The sequence below is a fragment of the Rhipicephalus sanguineus genome, chromosome 11 (genome assembly GCF_013339695.2).
Source record: "Rhipicephalus sanguineus isolate Rsan-2018 chromosome 11, BIME_Rsan_1.4, whole genome shotgun sequence".
Classification (NCBI taxonomy): Eukaryota; Metazoa; Arthropoda; class Arachnida; order Ixodida; family Ixodidae; genus Rhipicephalus; species Rhipicephalus sanguineus.
In genome coordinates, this window is record NC_051186.1 from 33,730,199 (window position 1) to 33,744,051 (window position 13,853).

At 48.3% G+C, this 13,853-nt stretch overlaps 1 protein-coding gene across 1 annotated transcript in view; it reads right to left on the reverse strand.

Annotated features, from left to right (window-relative positions):
• LOC125756394 (keratin, type I cytoskeletal 9-like) overlaps nt 1–13,519 on the reverse strand; it is a 47,990-nt gene extending 34,471 nt beyond the window's left edge. Inside the window, exons 1-2 of the mRNA XM_049411093.1 lie at nt 13,492–13,519; nt 11,145–11,261 (exon numbers count right to left, since the gene is read on the reverse strand). Coding sequence (XP_049267050.1) covers nt 11,145–11,261; nt 13,492–13,519 — 145 coding nt within the window. The remainder of the gene's footprint in view (nt 1–11,144; nt 11,262–13,491) is intronic.
• Between the last annotated feature and the right edge of the window lie 334 nt (nt 13,520–13,853).

Sequence of the window (13,853 nt, forward strand, 5' to 3'; positions counted from 1 at the left end):
GAAGCGAAAAGCATCAATAATAATTATCAAAAAACTATAAAGTAACTGCGAGAGGTTCAGCGATTACAGGCTTTAGAAATAACATTGCTTCACCTGTAAAAAAATCGGCCAGTTTGCACTAAGTCCCGCAAAGATTGGCATAGCGAAGCACAGGCCCGTCGACCGACAAGTGTAGCTTCGAGATGCGAGGCTTCCTCCGCGGGAGTACGCATTTTCTTAGGACGCCCATGAATCTCTGGAGACGATCAGGAGCAGCTAGGCTATGCACTATAGAGGCTGCGCGCGATGTGTCGGTCGGTGGGCGTGGCCTGCCTTCTGCGCATGCGCGGCTTGGCCAGGTGGTGCGGTATCTAGTCGCTAGACGACGCGAAGCTTGCTTCCTCTGTCTATCTTTTTTCTCTCCCTCTCTTTCTTTCTTTCTGTTTCGTTGATCTTCTCTCTGTCTCTATTTTTCTTTGTGTATTTCTTTCTGTCTATTTATCTCTTCATCATTCTTTCTGTGCTACGCTCTACTCTCTCCCCCCATCTTTTCCTTCCTTCTCACCCTCACATCTCTCCTCCTCACGCTCACTTCCCTTTCCTATCTCGTGGCTACACTATATTGAATTGTTTATTCACAACAACAAGGTTGCGAGGATGACCAGGCAAAAAGCTGCATTGAGCAGCTTGAGGGGAACCTGGCCACCTCATACACTGGGCGGCTTCACAGCGGTCGAACACACGATATACATAATCAATGGACTAACTAAAACAGAAAAACAATAAACATCCACGGTCGGAAATAAATAAACAAGGTTATTGTGGAAACATGAAAACAAGGGAAAGAAATTAGGCGAAGTGTTAAAGGCATATAAAAAGACAAACAAATGGACCCATGGCAGCACAAGCAATCACATAAATACATCGCGTAGCCTTTTTAACGACAGAGTTGATACACTGAGACCATTCTCCTTGTATAATTGATTTAGAGCAGCAGGTAAACAAAACTGTAGCATTTGGTGAGCGTATTTAGTTCTTTTATTACATAAGGCTATGCTCTGCCTTGCTAGCGTGCCTGGATAGACGATGGTTAGGACCCTCCTCTTTCAGATCAAGGTACGCGGGTTCGAATACCACTTCGTGAAGAATTTCCTGTAGGCAAGAATTTTAGATGTGAAGTATCTTAAGGTCGAGCTCAATCCGGCGGTGGTGGTGGTGGTGGTGTTCGGCGTGACCACCCTTACTGCGCATGCGCATACCCTCTCCACACACCTCCTCTCCACTCACCCTCTCCCCTTCCCCTCTCCCCTACCCTCTCCCCTTCCCCTCCCTCTTTCCCTCTCCCCTTCCCCTCTCCACTTTCCCTTCCACTTTCCCTCTCCACTTTCGCTCTCCCCTACCCCTCTCCCATACCCCTCCCCCCTCCCCCTTTCCACTCTTCCTCTGAAACGCGGGCTAGACATGCCGAAATTCTCTCCTGCGCAACGCCGCGATGAGCTCGAGCGCATGCGTCCCCTCCCCTTCTCTCTCCTCTCCTACGCTGCCCCCCTCTCGCCCGCCTGTCGACCGCGTTCCCCGCTCGCCCTGTGAGAATTAACGGCCAGGCTAGATGGAAGATACGACGCGCGTAGCGTCCCTCTTCGCGTTCCACGACGCGAGGTCGGTAGCATGCCCAACAAACGCCAACGGAACGCGATCGTGCAAGTGCTCCGGCTTCACATCGCCTCATGGTCCCCTTTAGCGGGAGATGGTGTAATTTTTTTCTCTTTCTTTATATCTGTCTTTCGCTGTCTGTTTGTATTGCTCTTATTTTAATCTCTCTCCCTCTCTCTGCACTCGTTCTCTTACCCATCAGGGTTATTACAGGTCACGCCGTAGCGGTGAGTAGTGGAATCATCCCAAACTCTGTCGCACATACCCGTTCATGATGATTATAGTTTTCGGGTGCGACCACACATTTTACGTGGAGCTAGAACAGCTTCGATGCAAAAATTTTTATTCGTTGCCATTATTCTATGTTAGGTTGGACCATGTATGCTTGTACTAATGAACATGCAGATTCGAAGAAGCTGCCTCTCGAATTGTACGTACTACATTAATATCAGCATGGCAAGCTACCATTCTTGACTATGTTGTATTGTGCAGGCCCTGTAACATTACTGCGTCAAATGGTACCACTTCCTCATCTTCAGCTTGGAGAAATGGAGAGTCCGGGATGCCCAGAGGCAAGTGTATTGTTTTATCTATAGAAAACCAACCAAGCTTAGAGGGCACAGTTGGCGAAAGATTGCGCGTTGGCGAAGTTTGGATGGTTTATACACAACCGGTGGAAATTTTTCGTCTGCCGCTCTATTGCTAAACGAACTGCTCGAGAAAAAGCTCAGCACCACCGACGCCCGAATTCTGCCAGGCTCCTATTTTTCATTACGGGTTAACGTAGACGTCCGTGATCCTTTTTATTTTTACACCGAAGCTGTATTGGGGGCAAGGAGTTACTGAGTCGCCCTCCATCAGATACGCCTCAATTGCTGCTAGGTAGGATACCTCCGCTGCACTCCCCACGGGTATTGCTGTCGGCGCTCTTCGAAAACACCTCACGGAAGCCTTCCAGCACATTTCTGATAGTTCACAGTCGCAGTCTCTTGCAGAAAACGAAGCGCCTGCTTCACGCGGTCACCGCGATGGAGACCCCTGAGCCGGCTTCTTGCGTGCAAGGTAGTAAGTCGATGAGTGCAAACTATATAAAATGTCTTGTTAGAGTAGACTACCTCTATAACCAAATGAAGCATAACAGAAAAAATGTCTCAAGCGAGCGATCGCACGGGTTCGTGGCGACCGACGGTGCTTCTGCATGTAGCCAGGGTTGCCAGGTTTCGCTACATTGCGCCAATTTGGCTACTTTTTGGCTACATTGTGGTACTCTTGATTTTAGCCAAATGATCAATATCTGGTGACATCGCAGCCATTGGCGTTCGAGTATGTGGTGTAAAAACATGGCAACGAAAACAGAAAGCTTGCTTTAGTTCAAAAGGATGACTCAATGGTCTAAGCAGGGGAAAGGATCAATGGTGAGAATCATAATATAAATATTACAACAACTGCACCTTCATAATCTGCCACTAAAGTTGGCTCTCGCAAAATAACAAAAGCCTTCTGTATATGTGGCTGGTACACAGGAAACATTGTTGCATAAGGCCTCACTGTGCAAACCACCTAATGCTCAACGCGACTTTAAACCCCAATTAGAAGTCAAATGATATCTGAAGGGCTCCGCATCCAGGGTGTTGTGAACTCATCTAGAGTAGAAATCCAAGATCCGAAAAGCTGTTTGTGTCATTTCTTACGATTAGGTGCGAAGTATAGCTCTAGAACATATTAGCTGCTCGGATTTCGTTATAATGCGCGAAATAATTGCGAAGATGACAGCAATTTATGCTTCAATCCCATCAGCTGTAATTTTTACCGCACTCGTACCGTGGGCTCATTTTTGGTGTCGGTACTTCTAGTCCTTTTAAGAATAGTCCTGCAAGGCTCGCGAAAAGAGTGTCGTTTTTTTGCAACAGCGCAAGAACTTCGTCATCCTGCACAAAAGGATTGTTAAACTTAACGATTTATGCTTGAATCTCAATAATTCGGATATCTAAGTGTTTGTGCCGTGCGCGTTTGAATTTTCGCCGGAAGAGAGAGATAATAATCTTTAAAGAAAATCCCGGAGGAAGACTTTTGCATTTAGTCATTTATATAAAAACGTCTAAATTATTTTCACACACGCGTGGCTACTTTTGGCTACTTTTACTCCCCTTGGCTCAAGCTGGCTACTTTTTGGCTAGCTTCTTCAAATTTCTGGCTATTTTTTGCCTTTTCGACCTGGCAACCCCGCATGTAACGTTTGCATGTATGTCCGTATTCACGGTCACGCTTTCGCTACGGGCGCGTTTTGGCACCGCGCTGTGAACTTCAGGCCCTCAAAATATGAGAACTTGTGAGTACATATACAACTATTGTTGCGCAGACGCTATCAGAGCAGTTCAAAAACAATTTCGTTACATCGACGTCTTCGGTGCGCCTGTGAGAACTTGTGATGCGCCGTCCCGACGATTCAATGTTTTTTTTTTTTTCAGTCTAAATTCGTGTACGTTTTAATCTCATTTGGCAAGTTGTCTCACACTCCGTTTTGACCGGCTTTCTCAACGAGCAATTAGAGCTGCTTCTGTTTCTTAATTCCGTGCATTCGTTTCGTTTGGTGCTCACAAAAAGCGTGAGCAAATACTATGCATTTTACAATATGACCCTTAATTATTGTTCCCGTTGCATTCCGGTGAACTTGTCGCTCTCTGCCATCAACAAATTCATAGACCAAAGCTTTACCACTTCGAGATTGCTGGTGGAAGGAGAGTGGCCTACGAGGCCAAGCATGTAGTAGCATGCAACGCCAAGGAAAAGAAAGAAAAGACAGTAACGTTCGCCGGACTTGTTCTGCAAACGTCGGCTGAAAACAAGGACCCGCATTAACTTGAAATAGCGGTGAAAGAAAGAGAAGTTATTGCAGCAACCTGCTGCCGCAAAGCAAGGTAACAACAATGCATAAACAGTAAAAAGCTAAATTTTAAAGGGCCCCTCACCAGGTTTGACAATTTTGAGATAACGAGCGCAATGCATACACTGGGCGTTCACGATCACGTCTGCCAAAATTTGCAACGCTACGCGCCGCGGAAATGGGTCAAATTTCAAGGTGAACGCTGCTTGCCCTTCCTCTCGCGGGCGCGCGCTTTAGAGAATGAGGGGATGACGTACATGAGAAAATGGCCCTACGTAGGTGGTAGTGCTGTGACGTCGCTCCTCTACGTAGACGACTGTGCTCTGACGTCGCCAACAGTACCACGTGACACTGCGATAATTATTTGACACGACATGTGTAGTTTGTGTAATTTGTTGCTTGAATAGAATAATAAGACTTGAGAGAAATAATGGGACACACAAAGGGAATGTGTGCGTCTTTTTCATTTTTTTTTCGTGAATTGCAGCGAGATTCGGGGCTAATGTGCCGCCCTTTCCCGTGCGTTCGTGTCCCCATGGTTAACGCATCGAGCAGACGCCAGCCCTGGAAACGAAAGTGATGTTCTGGCGCGTTCGAGCACTCGTTATGCTCGTTTATTCTACCGCGTCCAAGTAAACGTTAATGCGGCACTGGCTCATGATACAGCCACTGTCGTGCCCGTACAAATGTCTCAACTTTCATGCCCGTCCCGCAGAAACAGGCAGTACACCACAGAGAACGCCGACAAAACGCCCACGGCCGTTACATAAAAAAAAAGTAGCGGCCGTGCAACGCCACTCGCGTGCTCGGGCTGGCTCGGGCACGTCATGCGCACGTGGCCATGCATGCGCATGACGTGTTCATGCGTATGTGTCAAGTGAAGAGGACAGGGAAGAGATCTGGCTTGCTAAGGCTACACGGGGCGAGTGGCAAGGGTTTGAAACTCGCCTCCTCGCATCATGGTTTCGCGCTGCTACAAATTATTGTTTTTCTCAGCTCGTAATGAACCGATTTGAAAAATTCTTGCGGCATACTGCTCTTCATTCGGCACACAACATCTTCCAGCGTCTAACTAAAATTTGCTATGTGGCCTGGTGAGGGGCCCTTTAATGCGCAGCATTATTTGGCGATTACTCCAACAATTTTGGTAGCAGTGTCGTTTCTGACGCAAACAGCGCGGCATCTTTCGCGCATAAATAAATAAGGCTCCAAGAAAATGCATGGGGTTGAAGAAACCCAAATTGAGTTTTAGAGTAACACAAATAAATTTGGTCCTCTTACAAAAAGCACGTAGTGTTTGCGTCAGGAGAACGCAAGCTTGAGTGTCATTGCCGACATAAATGCCGCACCCATCAGCCGCAGCATTTGACTGGCACGCTATGCACATCCACCAGCAAACGTCGTGTAGCTTATGAAGGCAAAAGCCTTAGATGTCTCATCAAACGGGAAGATTGACCGTCGGCGTCGGCGTCCCGCGTCGGCGGCGTCAACAAGGGGGATGCAAAAAATAATCACGTGATGACGTCACCGTGTGACGTCATGGCGTCAACGATTGCAAAAATTCGTGGCTTCAATATGATGTCACCATGACGTCCCATAAGGTGACGTCCCATGCATACGTATTTACAAGACATGGCCGCTATGCACTGCCTGTGTGATCGGTGGGCCGATCATGGAGGCAGTGCAAAACCGTGTTAGGTGCAGAAAGCTTAAAGCTGGGGCGAATACATCAACTCACAACAAGAAGAAGAACATGGCTTTCGTCTTCCACTCATCTTAGGCGAATGCATTAGAGACCCTGTGAGTTTTACAGCGAAAGCTGTATGAGATCACAACAAGGGCCGTTTTTGGCGCCGTAGTTGTCCGCCGCCGCCGCCGGTGTCCGTAACCACTATCGCTCGAAATAAAAAAAACGAAATAAGGAAAAATTTCCAGGATGGAACGAGGTTCGAACCTGGTCCCTCTGCGTGGGAGCCCAGTGTTCTACCTCTGAGCCATGCCGGTGCTTGAAACTGCGTTGCAAAAAGACCGTATGCTGGCTTCATGTCGCGAAGGAACTACATTAACACATGTAATGTAGCGTGGTAGAAGAGTAAAATAACAACCAAACGTCACACAACGCGAATTTTGCAACAAGGCGTCACACAATGCGAATTGCGCAACGAGTGGGCTGTTGAATGCTTCCAACCCATTAAAAAGGGCTCTCCCATATTTCTTCATCGTGATCAGCCGCAGCATGAACAAAGTTCACAGAATGCCTTAAAGGTGTTTAGCGGGTACCACGATTCTCTGCAGAATGACGAAAAATGAAATAGTGGCTGCTTCCCTACTTCAAAAAATTTTGATCATTTATTGCCTAGTGGATTTCTCGCAAGTGCACTTCTATAGGTTGCCAAGGAAGCCCATAAGGCTCCCATGATGCATTTCCTCGGGGTCTTAATAAAATTCTTTCCCTGTCTCTCTCTTTCTCACGTTTACCTATGTTATATAGCGTGGTGGGAGAGTAAAATAACGACCCGACGTCACACGATGTGAATTGTGGGTCGTATAAAGCTTCCAACCCATTAAAATGGCTCAGCCATTATTCTTCATCGTCATCAACCGTCGCATCAACAAACTGCGCGTAATGCCCTACATGTGGTAGCTCGTTTCTCCTCAGAATGACGAATAATGTCGTGGTGGGTGCTTCCCAACTTCAGAAAAATTATGATTTGTGGCGTAGTGGGTACGTTGCTAGCTTATTTGTATTAGTAGCCACAAGAGAGTTTATAACGGGCTCTAGAAATGCCGCTCTTCTAGCTCTCGCTGTGACTGTGCTGCGCTTTCCGCGCAGGCCTGGCGTTTTTTTAATCCAACGAACCTAAAGAATGACTTGCGTATCTGCAGCCGATTTAGTGGACGCTAAGCACGGGGCCGACGATCAAGAGGTCGCACGGGAGGGTTCTGAGATGGTATCTCACCTGGTAAATGTTAGTGCCTTTTCCATCCTGTGAGAGATAAGTACCATTAGCCGGCGGGAAGCGCGCACAAGCGATCGTCTCAGGGCGCACTGTCTGCTACTCGTGGAACATCGCAGCCCCGACGCAGTAGCCAAAGTCCGTCGCAGAAGTGCTTGTTGCACACACGACTCGTAGCCGATGACGGCTTGCCGGTTCTTAGCTTCAAAACCCACGCTTAACAAAATTTCTTTTTACGCGGAGGCTGACACCGGACTCTGTTGAGGAAATCCGGCACTGCGGCGCCCAGCAGTAGAACACCGTGTTCATCGCCTTCGGAGGCAGCCACTCCTATTACGATCGGTTCAACTGCGTTCAAAAGACGAGAAAACATCTTTTGAACAGGTCGCAGCGCAGGTGAAATTTGAAACTTGTTTTCAAAGCACGCGGTAGCGCTACACAAAAAGCCGACGCGGCCGCAGAGGCTACATGATCCTGCCAAACACGTTACGCCTATGGTGGCGCCGACGTTTCGAGTGGTTGGCCTCCCGCCCAATATGGCTAGACAGAACGAAAATCTGTCTGTCCTCATGTTGCTAGAAACTGCATTGGCTGCGCCGTCAGTGACGTCGTTCTCTACGTCGTACCCAAGCACGCGCGTCATTGGCTGCGCCGTCAGTGACGTCGTTCGTTCCGTCGATGCTATGCCGCGGAGCTCGCGCGCAGCAGTTTCAACTTACAACTTCAACCACGGCCGGTCTGGAGGCGCGCACTCGCGCGACCGGTCTAGAGCGAGCGCGCGCCTCCAGACCGGCCGTGCTTCAACATGGATCGTACGAACGCCCAAACAGCAGGCAACTTTCGAAGAACAGGGCCGCCAGCACTACTGTGAGAGAACTCGTGTTCTCTGGGCCGATGCATGTACAAATCCGGGTGGCCAAGCGCGAGCAGCAACTGTGTACCGAGGATCCGGCAGCCTGTCAAGCCGCGGTAAATCGCGAAGTGGAGCGCAAGCGCCAATGGCGGTGGTGGCAGTGGTGCTGGTAGTGGTTGTCAAGGAAGAAGAAAAAAATGTTGCAGTGGCTTAGCTCGGCTATGCCAGGATATACGAAGCGTTGGCAAAAGTTCAGCTGATTACTCTTAGCTTTTCTGATTGTCTAGGAATAGCTTGATTATCATGCTTACTGCTGCTCCAAAGACACACACACACGGTATACGTATTATGGGGCGCATGTATATTTATTTTGCCAGGCAACTACTTCGGGATCCGATGAGTTAAGCTTCTCCGCTCTTCTGCGCCATGTAGCAGCATTTGCGCTCTCCTTCTCCATGGCTATACCACACTGGCAAACGCCAGAGAGAGGCGCTATCAAGCCGCTCCAGCGCAGTGTCAGACGGCGATTGCACAGCGAAGGCGAATAGCTGCGCGCACGCCGGCGCCAGTGCGTCGGCCACGGCTACGACGTCACTCCTCTGGAATGCGCAGACCGGCGGCGGCGGAGTGCGCGGGAGGTGCCGGCTCCGGTGCGCCATTTGTGTGACATCACTGATCCTCGCGCATGCGCAGCACGGCTCTTGAGGAGGCGCGCGAAACTGGCTCGGCTAGGTCAGTGTAGCTAACGCTACAAAAATTGGGGTACCCTTAAGGTTCGCCTTTAACAGTTGAACGCGATAGCGAAATCCAGCTCCTAGTGCGCACTTCAACCACTAAGTGCATACTTATTAATGTGTATTCTTACAAACACACGCACACGCACATTGACACACACAAACGCGCGCGCGTTGTATCTATAGTAATAGTACAGGTTTTCGATCTAAAGCACTTCCCTGTGCTAGAGTCGAGACATATTTCTCACAATGCCTCACAGACGGCAGCACATTATCTAATGTTTGCTGTTTGCTTGATCAATGCCTCCTCTAGAAAGAAGGCGTTGGCTTGATTAGTTTTCCGCTATATGGACATAGTTGTCCATTTTTGGGGCTGTTTGAAAGTTTGTGTGTGTTTTTAGCGGCGATGGCTGCACTATCCCGGCTTTTTTCGAAGCATGGCATCGCGCAAAAAACGTAGTTTGATGGCCTCGCCATTACGCCTACAAATCGCCGAATGGGCTCATTTTCGTCGTGACACCTGCCGAACAAAATGCGTTAAGGAGACTCCTTCCACTACACGGCATTTATGTAGTTTTTTTTTTCCGAAGCATTTGCAAGTGACATCGTGGCTTTGTAGTAGAACACCTGCTCGCCACGCAAAAAGCCCAGGTTCAATCCTCAATGGGACCGAAGTTTTTATTGTTTCTTTTATTTGCATCTTTCTCTATTTTTCGCTCACATGTGATTTCTCGCTCACAAGCGACGCCGTGAGCGACGGCGGAATTTCTGCGCAACGAGCTCTCTAACGCTGTCGCGTTAAAAGGCACTTATTTCTGCGACCTGCTAGGGAGCACGGCGCAGCGCCAATGGCGGGTGGATACTCGAGAGCTCGAACGCAAGCGACAACGGCGAGCCGAGGAAGCGCCGGTGCGGGCAGAGCAGCGTCAACGTGGCAATGACGGGAACGCGTCTGCCGGGCCCAACGCCCGCTTGCGGTGGGAGTTTTTCGAGCGGCACTTTGGTTCCGCCGGGATTAACCCACTGCTTAAGGGGGAACTCCGGGGATTTTTCGATATTCACCGATTTCAATTAAACTTTCAGCATATGTTCTCTTCGGTACCCTGATGATATGTGCCAAATTATACAACCGTAAGTCATTTAGTTTTTTAGAAAACGAATTTTAAAATTGGTCGCCAATTATGGAAACACGCCTTTAAGCGCGGGCCACCCTGTGTACGTGACGTATCTTGTCTACGTACCCCTGCTACCCCGGCCCGCCTCGCCCAGCAGACGGACGCTGCGCGCGCTTTCTTCTTCCAGGCGACGAAGGCAAAAGGCGATGCTTCCGCGCTCAGGTAGAAGCATTCGTCGCTGCAGTCATCGCTGGTTAGTTCGGACGAGCTGGCATAGCTAGACTCCGCGTCGGAAGACATCGCTGCTTGGTTTCCGCGCGGTAGAAGAATCACGTGTGCTACGGCCACTACGGCGGCGGGAGTGCTCCTCGTGACGTCACCGCCTACGAGCTGAAGCAGCTCCCTATTTCGGTTTCGGTTTCGACTCATCGTTCATTGCTTATTTAAAATTATTGACGGGTCTCGCAGCAAAATGAACCACCCTAGCCGTTACAAGACTGTTAATACTATTTGAAAACAGCATTATCTCAATATGGTCGAAAATGCACCGGAGTTCCCCTTTAAGCACGTTTCAGCTTCGCTCGTTAACCATCCGTACGGAGGGCTTGGCGGTGATCTTTTTTCTTGTATTAAGAATTAGCCATGCAAATGAGCTTTTGTTTTGTTGGGCGCAGCGCTATTCGCGCTGTGTATACGGTAATATTGCAGATGTATTCCATGTTCTTTCAGCCGCGTCGTGTTACATAGTGTTATCCCTGTACGGCCATTCCTGCCGTAGGCGCCATCTTGAGGCGCCCGCGGTATGTGTCATTCAATAAATGAATAAAATAATGATTAAGTATTAAAATAAATAAATAAAATTAAGTAATGCTGGATAGCCAGACATCTCTAAAATATTTTGAATACCGCAGCTTTTCACAGTGCAATGAAAATTCCTGCAAGCTGCTTAGCCGAATAAAATGCACTCACCAGCGCCGCCAGCCAACAAGGCCGATGCAGCATTTCCACCGCTGCCACCGCTGCCACCGTAGCCACCACCTATGCCAGTGGCGAAGCCTTCACCCGAGCTACCTGCAGTGCCGCCGCCTACGATAGTGAAAAAGAAAAGAAAGAACATGCCTCACTATCAACACACCAAATGTTGGTCAGGCATGAAGGGAAACACAGGAGGCATTCAAGAGACAAGCATCACGAGAATGCAAATATATCGCTGTTGGACGGCTGGGAAATATTGAAGGCGCTGGTCGCGTGCATCAAGCATTCTAGATGCATCCATGCTCTTCGAAGGGCGAATAATGACATTATATACGCTGGCGCCAACTTGAAGAGCCAACAAAAACGTTAACATGCTGTTGAAGGAAAAAAAAAAGAAAATTCTGCAGATCCTCCGCCTTGTGGGAATCGGTTTCATGCGAAGCAGTCAGCGAGTAGTTCTATGCTGCACTTTTTGGCTTTGAGCCAGTGGTGTAGTCAGGGTGGAAGGCAGACTGGGCCGCCCCCCCCCCCCTCCCGAATTTTTTTTTTAGCTATGGCATACAGAGCCCAATATGACACTTGACCCCTTAAAATCAAGGAGGTGCCCCCCACCCCGAAAAAAAATTTCTGCCTACACTCCTGCTTTGAGCCAAGCGTTACGAGGTGGATCTACGTGTTCTAAGTGCAGTAGTTGTGCGCACATTGTGGGCTTAGCAGGCACGTCGACAAGACTGGCGTTTACTACGTTAATACTGTAACTTTCGTTAATGTATTTCTCCGGAGTCGACCAACGTTTGAATGTTGCTTGCTGACTCATAGGAATATAAATGCAAGGTTTATTAGACTGCTATATATATATATATATATATATATATATATATATATATATATATATATATATATATATATATATATATATATATATATATATGTATTGTGGGCATTCATAAGACACATCTGCCCTCCTCGTACATGGTCATCATCATGGGTGTTGATTGCGTTTATTGCAGTTATAAAGTTAGGTAGCCAGCACAACAACCACAATAGATGTTGCACAGACATTACGCCTGCATAGGGTGTTTTTCCAAAGCAGTTTCTAGACCTGGCGTGGCTCTGCGGTAGAATATCTGACGGGCCCGCAGACTGCTTGGATCCTAATTATTATACTTTGCAATCGCCGAGCCAACGCTGCATATGTCGGTTTTACAGCGAAAGCTGTTATGAGGTCATTTCAACGGCCGTTTTTGGCGCCGTAGTTGTCCGCCGCCGCCGCCGCCGGTGTCCGTAACCACTAGCACGCGAAATAAAAAAAGAAAACATTTCCAGGATGGAACGGGGTTCGAACCTGGGCCCCCCTGCGTGGGAGCCCAGTGTTCTACGTCAGAGCCATGCCGGTGCTTGAAACTGCCTTGCAAAAAGACGCTATACAGGCCTCATGTCCGGAAGGAACCACACTACTCTATGTAATATAGCGTGATAGAAGAGTGAAATTACAAACAGGCTTTACACGGCGTGAATTCTGTAACCAGGCCCCCCACAATGCTAACTGCGCAACGAGTAGGTTGTTGAATGCATCCAACCCATTACAAAGGACTCTGCCATAATTCTTCATCGTCATCAGGCATTACATCAACAAAGTGCGCATAATGCCTTACATGTTTTAGCGGGTACCACGGCTCTCCGTTGAATGACGAAAAATGGCATAGTCGCTGCTTTCCTACTTCACAGAAATTATGATAAGTTAAAGCTTAGTGGGTTCCTGGCAAGTGCACTTGTATTGGTTGCCAAGGAAGCCCATAAGCCCATGATTCATTTCCTCAGGGTCTCAATAAAGTTCTCCCCCCCCCCCCTCTCTCTCTCTCTTTCTCACGTCAATGTACGTTATACTGCATGATGGGAGAGCGAAATAGCGACCGGCCATCACACAATGCGAATTACGTAACTTGTGAGCCGTTTAAAGCTTCCAACCCATTACAAAGGGCTGAGCCACAATTCTTCATCGTCATCAGTCGTCACGTCAACAAAGTGCACATAATGCCTTACAGATGTGTAGCGGGTACCTCGTTTCTGCGCAGAGTGACGAATAATGGCGTTGTAGGCGCTTCCCAACAGTGATAACGTAATGGGTACCTTGCTAGTGTACTTGTATTAGTAGCCCCAAGAGGGTTTACAACGAGCTCTAGAAATGCCGCTCTTTCAGCTTTCGCCTTGACTGTGCTGCGCTTTCCGCGCAGGCCTGGCGTTTTTTCTTAACGCTCTCGCATTTAAATTACGAATGCCTATTCTCGCCGTTCCTGGGTTGATATAAGCTGTCGATCGCCTGTGGCGCATACCCGTACACCTGTGCCACACGTGTACGGATGCCTCATGTGTCTGGAGGAAAGGGTTTGACGACGTACGCGACAGGATTTTCACGTTATTCATGTGATGACCAGACACTCATATTCGCCCAATCTTCTTACCTTCCTGTTCCAATTTTGGTCTACACCAAGTTAAGGACGCGATCATGAGAGCACCCAGACGTAGGCGGCTAGATAGATAGATACATAGATAGCAACGCTGAAAGTGACTTGGGTTCGTAATAAAATAGCACAATAGTGAATACTTGATTCCCATAATTTATTAAAGCCTCCCGAAATTTCCGAATGGTTAAAGGGACCCCGACGTGAAGGAATGGTTCCTTGGGGTGGTTGGTGATTTAGG